This window comes from Capsella rubella, unplaced genomic scaffold, assembly GCF_000375325.1.
Source record: "Capsella rubella cultivar Monte Gargano unplaced genomic scaffold, Caprub1_0 scaffold_3, whole genome shotgun sequence".
NCBI lineage: Eukaryota > Viridiplantae > Streptophyta > Magnoliopsida > Brassicales > Brassicaceae > Capsella > Capsella rubella.
In genome coordinates, this window is record NW_006238921.1 from 6894283 (window position 1) to 6905419 (window position 11137).

Here is an 11137-nt window from a genome sequence, read left to right on the forward strand (position 1 = left end):
GGCTATTCCCGGTGGTGTATCAGCCATTGTTAAAGCAAGTGATGCAAGGAGTACGCATCCTAATATTTGAAGTCTTGTGTGTTTGGCTAGATCCATTGCCAAACCTAACAAATAAGATAGAAAAGGTATTTGTCTTTTTCAGTTGTTGTGTGCTTTAGGAATTGATTGTATGAATGATGATGTGGTTCAAGTGCTCTGATATGGTTTATATAGATAGTTATGCTGTGCTTTTAAAATATCAAGTTGGGGATCTTGTTAATATTTTAAATAAGGGTTCCTGTTTATATGGAGTTTGCCTTTTAGGATATAGGTACGTAATTTAAGTTATTAACACCTTAATTTATACATAACTTATAAGTTATAACTCACATTCTGTATATAAAAAGATGCTTCAAGCATTTTATTGATCGCAAAACGGATTATAAAAATATTATATTGTAGTATGTTAAATATTTCAGAATGAGATTATTGAAAGATTCCTCCAAAATTTTAGCGAATGAGAGTAGATTTCAATTAAAATAACTAAAAAGCTTACTAGTCTAAATGCATTTGTCATTAAAAAAATAATGCATTGGCCAATGAGAGAGAAGCCTTTTTCACATTCTTGTCTTCTGGTTAAACTTTTCTAGAAAATCTTATATCTATACTATTAATTTTGATTAGAAAAGAAAAGGAGAAAACGGGTTATTTAAAAAAAATTAGAGATATACTATCTGATAAATTTTTCATTTGCCTATTTCACCTTGATCATCACCAATATTATGTGTTACAAACAGTAATCACGTAGATGTTAAGAAAACAAAGCCCTTTATATGCTAAAAGATTGTAAACAACAATTTAATGTTAAATTGAAGGTGAAAAAAATTTTAGCATAAAGTCAACCCCATATTTAATTAGTCATTAGGTATATAATATCTATAACAAAACTGTTAAAATGAGTGTAATATCACTTTATGCAATTCTACGTATAGTATTACATACGTATTGCTATTTGCAAGTTTATGGTGGATGGGAATCACTTTGGGATGAAGTGATCGGCATGCTCCTTTCGTGTGGCTTAGCACATTTTTGCTGATTTAAGTGAAACAAGTTGGATTTATCAGTTTTACGATCGAATTGGAATCTAATTTTGAATTTTGACTTTATTCTTCTTACCTTTTATTTAATTTTTATGTGGCTTCTCTCTACTTAAAATTCCATACAAAAATTGCAAATTTGAGTTACCGGTAAGTTTTTTAAATAAATATGCAAATCGTATATATATAACGTTGATTAATCATGCAAAGGCACAAGCTAGGGAGAGAACAACCTTTGACCTTTCTGGGGCTCTCACATGATGAAAACGAGAACTATAAGTTAAAGCTATATATGACAAAACGCCTTTACAGCTATGTTTTCATTTTTCTAAATTTGTCTTCTATTTCAAGAAACATATAAAAAACCTTTCTCTGTGTTGGCGTTAACGTTTCACGTCCAAAAATTTAATTGTGTCGATCATCATTTTGTTTGTAATTAACTAGTTAAGCTTTATATGTACAATTCTCTTTGCATGCATGATGCATGCTTTCTACTTTATGCGACTCGGGGGAGGCACCGACTATATATGTCTAATAATTAAGTCTATTGTTTTAATTTTGTAATGCGTCTTCTACACTTTTTTTTGTAGACTAACACGGTCTTAGCCAAATGCATAAAAATGGATTTGTGATTTAAATTAAGATCGAATTGGTAATATGTTTTCTAATTTTTCACGCAAGAGTTATGGACTTCGAACCTAAAAATCTTTGTTGGTCAGGTCAACATATACATCTTCGTAGACTGATCGGCCAGAACCAGATCACCTGGCTTGCTCTTTCAAGCTCGTTCAAAGAAGATACATAAAAAAGACAAGTAGAAAACTCTGTAAAGTATCACATGTTTTATGAGCTAGACTTTTTTGGTTTGTAAGAAGAACAAGAACCCAAAAAAAAAAAAAAAAAAGTGAGAGAAGAAGAACGAGAAGAACCCTCCATGAGGCCACCATTATTAGGTTAGATTTGCTAAGCATCTCTTATATTGTATATTAGCAAATATTAAGCTAAGATATGGCTTAGAAACCACTAATTTGAGTAGTTATTTAAGAGTTAATCTCATAGAGAATTCATATCCCTTTTGCCCTGGGCACAAAAAAACTCGGTTTGTAATTAAACCGGTAAACAAATCAGAACCGGCCGGTTTATTATTGTCTAATGAGACCCATTAGATCGGTTCCATCTTCACCAAAAAAAACCCTTAAACCCTTGATTTGAATTTGGATTAAACCCTAAAAATGGCGAAATGGAGACTTGCGACTGCGACTCTCCGTCGACATCTGCAATCCCAATCGCCTTCGATCTCTTCATTAAAGGATACGACCAAATCCTTTTCTGCGGCGGCGGCTCAGCAGTGTCGCAGCTACAGTCCAGCTCAGACCGATAATGCGAGAGGGAAATGGCTAACTTTACCTCCTTTTTCTCCCACCGTCGATGGCACCGCCGTTGGAAAGGAGCTCGCTTCCGAAGGAGACTCGATCACCGGTTCAACGGATAGCTCAACAACGACGGCGCTGAGGTGGATACTTCGTTGTCGTCCCGATTTACCCAGGACTCTCGTTCAGAAACTCTTCCGTTTAAGACAGGTTCTCTAGTCTATTCGAATCTTGTATTCTCGAGTCCTAATTGCATCTTATATATTTTAGGATGTGATCGAATTGTTGTCAAGTTCTTACATTGTAATTGATTCAGGTTAGGAGAGAAATGTCTGTGAGTTGTGATGGTGATGAAGTACAAAGAAGCCAGCTTAAAAGGGTAATGCTATTCTGTGATCTTTTGATTTGGAACAAGAACTGTTTTTAGAAAGCTGCTTTTTATCTGATGGTCTTGATTTCTGACCCTTGAAGGTGGCAGCTAAGGAATCTTTGAATGTAGGAGATAGAATTTACCTTCCTCTCTCGGTGGACAATGATGCGCCCCCGCCACCTGCTAAGAAAGAAAGCTTCCGTTGTAGTGAAGAAGAACGCAAATTTGTTTGCAGTTTGGTGTTGTACAAGGTTTTTGATATTCTATACTATTGGTTCACTTTCTGTTTTTTTTTTTTAATCGATGTTATTTAGATTGATAGATATCTAAGCTGTGAGTTAATAATGTGCCAGGATCCATCCATTATTGTTTTGAATAAACCGCATGGTATGGCTGTTCAAGTAAGTCAGTTATATACTTTGCATTCTCATGGATTATAGATTCCGTTCATGGAGCTTTTGAGTATTGATAAGACTTTTTTCTCTTAAACAGGGTGGGACTGGGATCAAAACCAGTATCGATGAGCTTGCTGCCACTTGCTTGACGTTTGATAAATCAGAATCTCCCCGGCTGGTTAGTCAAGAATCATAGTAATGCACCGTTGAGAAATATATCTGAAAGAAAGTGTATGATTTTTTTTTTTTGAACCTAGTTCGTTTGCCTTATGCAAGTATCGTGTATATGTTAGGTGCACAGACTTGACAGAGACTGTAGTGGACTTTTGGTGCTGGCAAGAACACAGACGGCTGCAACAGTTCTTCATTCCATATTCCGCGAGAAAACATCTGGTGCATCCGCATATGTATATCCTCTGCTTCCTCTCAGAAATTTTCCTTACTTGAGAAGCTTGCTTTTTATGATTCGTGGGAGACACATAAATTTCTCACACCAATGATTGTTCTTCTTAGGGTGTCAAAAAGAATATAAAATCCTTAAAAAGAAAATATATGGCACTTGTGATCGGGTGTCCAAGACGTCAAAGGGGACAGATTTCAGCGCCACTCAGAAAGGTCAGTCTACAATGTTTTAGCTAGGGTGTTTCAACCATCTAAGTTTTAGTCTATTTGATTTGATCTTAGATTTGATTTGCTTGTTCACACTCAGTCTATTTCTTTTGCTTCTTTTCTGGAGTCAAATTCTATGCTAAAACATATGTGGAATGTCTGAGTAGGTGGTTGTGGATGATGGAAAATCTGATCGTATCACAGTTAATGACAATGGGGAACTCGTTTCTACTCAGCATGCAATCACCGAATACCGAGTGATTGAATCTTCACCACATGGTTAGTGAGACAAATGACATTTTCTTTTCAGTCAAACTTACATCAAATGATTCAGCCTTGAGGTTTTAGCACACTGTTAATTTGTAGGATACACTTGGCTAGAGCTTCGGCCTTTAACTGGGAGAAAACATCAGGTCTCCATAGATCTTCAGTTTATGATTCAGCTTTCTCTCTTTTTTTTTTCTGTTCTCTTATCGATCTGTTTCTAACTGTTTTTCGATTGCAACAGCTTCGTGTACACTGCGCAGAAGTTCTAGGAACACCGATAGTTGGGGACTATAAATATGGATGGCAAGCTCATAAATCGCGGGAACCTTTAGTCACTTCCGAAAACACCCCGACAAAGCCACAATCATCTCCGTTTGGCTTGGATCTGGATGGTGGAGATGTGTCTTCAAAACAGCCGCACCTTCATCTCCATTCAAAGCAAATCGACCTGCCAAACATATCTCAGCTCTTGGAGAAAATGCAGGTTTCTTCAGATTCTGATATATCGGATATCGATAGCCTAAAATTCGATGCTCCATTGCCTACACATATGCAGCTAAGCTTTAATTTGTTGAAATCTAAAGTCGAAACATGTGACAAAAACTAGATTTTAAATGAGATATTTATTTTTCTACACACGAAGCTAGTTTTCTTCTTTGTGTTCGTGAGGCCCCAAGTAGTCACTGTGTGTTCCATTGAATATTTCATTATTCTCATACAAAGATAAATAATTACATTTTGAATGACTTTGTCATATAATTGCATAATCATTAATCGTATGATTAACACAGTTGGTGTGATGACTGATTGACACAATAAGTTCGTTTTGGATTTTCGAATCCCTTTTTGTTTACTTACTACCACGACACACTAGAGTTGTTTGACTAATCAGCTAATTTTTTAATTAGAGGCTTTTGGTCTCTGTTTTTCAAATCTATTATTGATCTTATTAGAGATAATATAAAGATAGGGTGACATCTTTGCAGTAGAGATGATCACAATTAGTTTGTTAACTTAAGAAATAGATCTTCGAGTACGACCACTGGAAAACGAAAGGTGGGTGACGCATAAGCTTATGAATGTTTCAGTACCTAACCCGGAACAAAGACTGGTTGGTATTTTAAAAAAACTATGATTGCCAATGTGAATAATCTTGTCTGAAAAAGAAGCAAGTGGGTGACATAGCGTTACAAAGGTAATAAGACAGGCTTGAGAACAAAAGAGTTAAAGAGTATGTACGTGATACGCCGACTCTTTTTTTACCAACTACACTTGTTTGAGTACATCTCATTCTCACCTACTCCCCCCTCCTTGATCAAATATTTTTTCCAATCAGAAGAATAATACGAATACTTGTGATTAAATAAAAATTAATCTCTTTTTTTCTTTGGTTACAGAATTAAAAATATATTATCCCTTAAAATATACACAAGAACAAATACTAGTATATAAATTATGAAGAGTATTAATTAACCTAGCAATTAGTTTCACGTAAACGCCACCGAGAAACTAATAATAATAAATTAATAATAAAGGTTTTTTACTACATATAATAATAACAAGAATAGATAGCCACCTGAATAGATGTTGGTGTTATATCTTTTTCTGCAGCCTAACTATATTAATTTTGTAACAGTTATATTGGGATGTATGGGATACTCATGTATCTATGGCACTGTCCAACCCCAAGGCTGCTGTCGATATCTATGTTTCCCTTCAACGACTATATATCGTGGTCCATATCTTTCTTTCTTTTTTTCGAGATTTGCTAAGTTTGATACCAACCTCACTACGCTACGTTTTTTTTTTTTTTTTTGGTTTGTATTGAAAATTTAATAAAGGCTTACACATGCATGTAGTTTCAAAAATTTATTTTGTTTCGTTTTTCAATTCAGATTTTTGAGAAAAAAAAAAGTAGTTCTCTTTGTTTCGATTATTTCTATCTTGATACTCGTATTTTGTATAACATAAATCTATTTTCTTTTAATATAACAAAAACAAATAATGGTTGTATCACTGGCAAGAAAGAAAAGATAAAGAGGTTTGGTTGGTCGAGCTTACTGATTAAAAAAGGCATGTCCACCAAATAATAATTAAGATAAAATCTCCCAATTATCTTCTTTTCTCTTGTTTGGTAAAAAATATAATATATTTTATGTCCTCATTTTCTCTGTGTATATAACATTTGTCAACAGATTGCCTTTAGAGCCATTGTTTCCCATCGACACATAAACCTCTCAACACTGCATTGTAGAAATAAAGAAAGAAAAAAAAAAAGGTCGGAGAAACCAAAGAAAACACAAAAACAAAAGTAATGGGAAGTGAAGGAGGAGAAAAGAAGGCTTTAGGATGGGCTGCAAGAGACCCTTCTGGTGTTCTTGCTCCTTACTCCTACACTTTAAGGTTTTTGTTTCTTTTATTTTCTCTTCTCGTTTCATTATGTAATGTAGTTTTTGATTTTATATATGTCTCTCAAAGAGTTATTTGAACTTCTTTTCTTTGTTGTTGATGATAATCTTGGATTTGTTAACAGGAGCACAGGGCCAGATGATGTGTATATAAAGGTTATTTGTTGTGGAATATGCCATACTGATATTCACCAGATTAAAAATGATCTTGGAATGTCCAATTATCCTATGGTTCCTGGGTAATTTTTCTATCTTGAACTCTCTCTTTTTTTTTTTTCAAAAACTTTTTTCAGATCCCAATCGTATATATATAACTTTAACTTCAATCTAGATCATGATTTCAGATTCTAAATGTAAAGGGTATACAATCTTTTTAACTTGTAGTTGTTTCTAGTTTATTTCAGAAGATGAAAACAACAATACACATGATTTAATTAGCTTAATATGACTTAATTAGCTTAATATGAGGATAACTCAAAATAGTACATTTGAAATCAAACCATGATCATATATTTTAGTCCTAGCTAGCTAGATTGTTAATTTATGAGTTTGTTATCTTTTATGTTCATAAAAGTTGAGTACTTAATTAATTAACCATGATATATGTAAGACTAATGTTGTTTATGTGTTAGATATGTTATCTACATGTTTTAAACGATTTGTGGTGTGGCAGAGGATTTTTGTCTAAAGTTCGCTTGACATGATTGTTTGAAGAGAATTGGTTGAGCTACGTACTGTTACACACACTTACACATCTGACATTTGATTTGATTTGCAGGCACGAGGTGGTAGGTGAGGTGATGGAAGTGGGATCAGATGTGAGCAAGTTCGCGGTAGGAGATGTAGTCGGAGTCGGCGTGATCGTTGGATGCTGCGGAAGCTGCAAGCCTTGCAGCTCAGAACTTGAGCAGTACTGTAACAAGAGAATCTGGAGTTATAACGATGTCTACACCGACGGAAAACCCACACAAGGTGGCTTTGCTGACGCCATGATCGTCAATCAAAAGTAAGGAGGACACACATATACACACTTTCTTGTTTCTCAAGAAAATAGTAAGCATTTGTTTCTTCCTCCACAAGTAACCTTTCTCTGTCCAAAGGTTTGTTGTGAAGATCCCCGAAGGAATGGCGGTGGAGCAGGCAGCGCCGCTGCTCTGTGCGGGAGTAACGGTTTACAGTCCGTTGAGCCACTTTGGTCTCATGGCAAGTGGGCTGAAAGGAGGGATTCTAGGGTTAGGTGGAGTAGGGCACGTGGGTGTGAAGATAGCAAAAGCAATGGGACATCATGTGACTGTGATAAGCTCGTCAAATAAGAAAAAAGAAGAAGCAATGGAACATTTAGGTGCTGACGACTATGTAGTAAGCTCTGATCTAGCAGAGATGCAAAGACTCGCAGATTCTCTTGACTACATCATCGACACAGTACCTGTGTTTCACCCTCTCGAGCCTTACTTAGCTTGTCTTAAACTCGACGGGAAACTGATCCTCATGGGTGTTATCAACACTCCTCTCCAGTTCTTGACTCCTCTCGTCATTCTCGGTGATCAGTCTTTCTAGTGTTTTAAAATCATGTCTAGTTACAAGAAAATTACGTATAAGCTAAATTGATATGCTTTTAATTAATTCGTGACAGGGAGGAAAGTGATATCGGGAAGCTTCATTGGGAGCATTAAAGAGACAGAGGAAGTGTTGGCTTTCTGCAAAGAGAAAGGGCTCACGTCGACGATCGAAGTGGTGAAGATGGATGAGCTTAACACTGCGTTTGAGAGGCTTCACAAGAACGATGTGCGTTACAGGTTCGTGGTTGATGTCGCAGGAAGTAACCTCGTGGAGGTGGCTGCAACGAACTAAAATACTGTAACGGGCCTATTTATGAAAGATAGGTCCAACGAATGTTTGTTTAATTGTCTTTTTAAAATGGTTCAGAATCGAATGCTTCTGTCATTTTGTGTCATTGCTTTGTTTAAATACATTGGTTTGTCACAAAAGAAAAAAAACACAAAAGAGCATATAAATGTTTTTTCTTGGTTATGAATAATAGTTTTCTTCAACTCTAACTAATAATTCAAAGTTGTTAAACTGTGACTCTCAATGATAATGGTAATGGACTACCAGCTTTAACAGTTACCGAACACAAGCAAAGGTCGTTGATTTATCGTTATCTTGTACCGCCATTTTTTAATTTTTTTTTTTTGTTGTCAACATTTTTTTAGTTTTTATTTGTGTGTGTTTTAAGGTTATTTTGGGATCGTTTATAAACATTCTTCTTCTTATTTTTAATCGTTTTTTGTCACCTAAATATTAAAATTAAAACTTAAATCTTTCAGCGTTATCTGTATATTGCCAACCTACTTTGGGCTAATAATTATTACAGAAATTTACACCCAAGAAAACAAAAAGTTATAGAAATTAGAAAAGGTAGCAAAAGCTTCACCAAAAAAACAAAAAACAAAAAAAAAACAATACTTTTTATTTTTAATTTGATAAATTAAAAACATAAAACTTTTTCGCCGAAGCTTAAAGAAAAATCTTTAATCTTTGATGTAAAAGAGAGGAGGCACGATTAATCAAAGAAAACCCAAAAGCAGTTGCGTTGATCGGCGATCACGACGCCGTCTCACGAATCTTTCGACTCAATTCATTTTTGCCTACCAACTCTATGCGGAAGAACCCTAACTGATCCGCCATGGGAGATTCCGTTTCTTCAACCCGCGTTTCTGTTCATCAATCTCTTGGTGGTGGCTCAGGTGTGTCTCTCTCTTTGTCATTCCTATTAGTATTCATCTTAATCCAATTTGGTTTCTTCACATTGGCTATCGAAATGGATGTTTTCACTTTCGATTCAATCGATTTCTACTCCTTTCGGTTATGCAGAGAGTCTTGATTTGTGCACTGGTTTGGGTATTTGCTAGACTGATCGATTACGTTTTAGGGTTTTGTTCTATTGTTATGTGCATTTGGGAAAGTTTTAAAATTGATCATAATTATGGAGATACGTTTTAGCAATTTGACGTTTTGTAGAGACATTTAAGAATCTCTAAACATATGACGCTTGTGTTCTTAATTGAACTTGAATCCTTGGTTTGTTTTTTGGTACTGAAAAATTTGCAGTTGCTGATTTGCTGCTATGGAGAAACCGGACTGGTGCAGCCATTTTGCTAGTTTCTTCTACTGGGTTTTGGTTCTTATTCGAAAGAGCTGGATACAATCTCTTGTCTTTCGTCTCCAATGTTCTGCTTCTTCTTGTTGCGATCCTCTTCTTGTGGGCCAAGTCTGCTACAGTACTCAACCGGTAATCTTTGCTCTTTTCTTTTTGCTGTGTTTCTTACTTGAAAAGATGAAACCTTTTATGCGGCATTGCTGGATTTTGTTGATGGTAGAGAATGCATTAGCTTCTTGTTTGGTAAATATACACTGTTGTGATTTAACTTGCTGCTTCACCATTTGAACGAGAAATTTTAGAGGATAAGAAGCTTAAGAATACTGGAACCGTGGTGTAAGAAATGTGGTGTAAGAAACCCATTTATGTCTTTTTATAAGCATATATATGCCTTGTGCGATTTTTGTTGCAGGCCTCTACCTCCAGTTCCGAATATGGAAATCCCTGAGGAGTTTGCGATCAAGGCTGCTGATGATCTTCGGGTTTGGATCAATCATGTACTGTCAATTGCAAGTGATATCACCATAGCTAGGAATCCGATTCGTCTCCTTCAGGTTAAAGTCTAATCTTTAATTTCATTACTTGGCCAAACTGGTTCTATGTTTTGGAATCTAGATATTTTCTGCATTCTATGAATCACACGTTTTAGATATCGTTGGTTTATACTGTGAAACAGGTTTCATTTGCCTTGTTGGCTATCTCCTATGTCGGGACCTTAATCAACTCCCTCACTCTTGTCTACATTGGTGAGCGTCTAACCTTTCCTTGTGGGTTATAATAGTCTATCATCTTGGTTAACATGAGTAATTAATGCGTCTCTGTTTTGTATGTGTCTTGCAGGAGTTCTGCTCAGCCTATCTTGTCCGATAGTGTATGAGGAATACCAAGACCACATTGATGATAAACTGAGTTCAACTTCTAAATTCGTTCGAAGTGTCTCACGAAAGTTTCCAATGCCCGCAAACAAAGAAAAGAAACATCAGTAGGTAGTAGTGTAAGTCTGAACAATTGAATCGTTTTGGTCCAAGATTTGAGAAAAGAGTTAGTTGTCTACTGTGGTTTTACTCAACCGCTGCAGGTGAAAAATACTGGTTCTCTAGACTAATACTACAGCCAGTTTTAAACACACAACAAAGGAGCCGTTACTGTAATGCTACAAGAGCAGCGGAGAAAAGTGAATCACACACAGTACAGATTTTCGTTCATTTCTTTCTGTTTCTCTTATCTGAGTTCTTCGTATGGGTTGGCTTCTGTTTTAGATTCTTGGGTTTTTGGGTTTCTTTTTCTTTCCTTTTTTTTGCCGTGACATTTGGTCTTTTTAGTTTACACGAATGCTTTGTGACAATATTGTTGCAGTAGAATGGAGAAAGATGAAATCTAATACAATTTGAAAGGTTGATTTTTTTTAAAGATTGATTACAAAAAAAATGTGATCTTTTTTTCTAAACCACATAAAAACTGTGAAAAAAATATATTTTAATT

General features: G+C 35.5%; 3 protein-coding genes across 3 annotated transcripts; all 3 read left to right on the forward strand.

Moving 5' to 3' along the window:
- The first annotated feature begins 2283 nt into the window (after positions 1-2283).
- On the forward strand, positions 2284-4830 carry LOC17891436 (RNA pseudouridine synthase 4, mitochondrial). Its single transcript, XM_006297520.2, has 10 exons — positions 2284-2656; positions 2763-2825; positions 2918-3067; positions 3170-3217; positions 3309-3389; positions 3505-3618; positions 3725-3826; positions 3988-4099; positions 4187-4233; positions 4329-4830. The coding sequence occupies exons 1-10, from the start codon at positions 2309-2311 to the stop codon at positions 4692-4694; spliced, it is 1431 nt and encodes a 476-aa protein (XP_006297582.1). The 5' UTR covers positions 2284-2308; the 3' UTR covers positions 4695-4830.
- Positions 4831-6303: 1473 nt separating this feature from the next.
- On the forward strand, positions 6304-8530 carry LOC17891448 (cinnamyl alcohol dehydrogenase 4). The gene is made up of 5 exons (XM_006297926.2): positions 6304-6490; positions 6621-6734; positions 7274-7501; positions 7596-8035; positions 8129-8530. The coding sequence occupies exons 1-5, from the start codon at positions 6402-6404 to the stop codon at positions 8344-8346; spliced, it is 1089 nt and encodes a 362-aa protein (XP_006297988.1). The 5' UTR covers positions 6304-6401; the 3' UTR covers positions 8347-8530.
- A 501-nt stretch (positions 8531-9031) lies between these two features.
- LOC17892064 (reticulon-like protein B11) lies at positions 9032-11065 on the forward strand. Its single transcript, XM_006298535.2, has 5 exons — positions 9032-9242; positions 9607-9787; positions 10068-10209; positions 10332-10401; positions 10496-11065. Exons 1-5 carry the CDS (start codon positions 9182-9184, stop codon positions 10639-10641), a joined length of 600 nt encoding a protein of 199 aa, XP_006298597.1. The 5' UTR covers positions 9032-9181; the 3' UTR covers positions 10642-11065.
- The last annotated feature ends 72 nt before the right edge of the window (positions 11066-11137 follow it).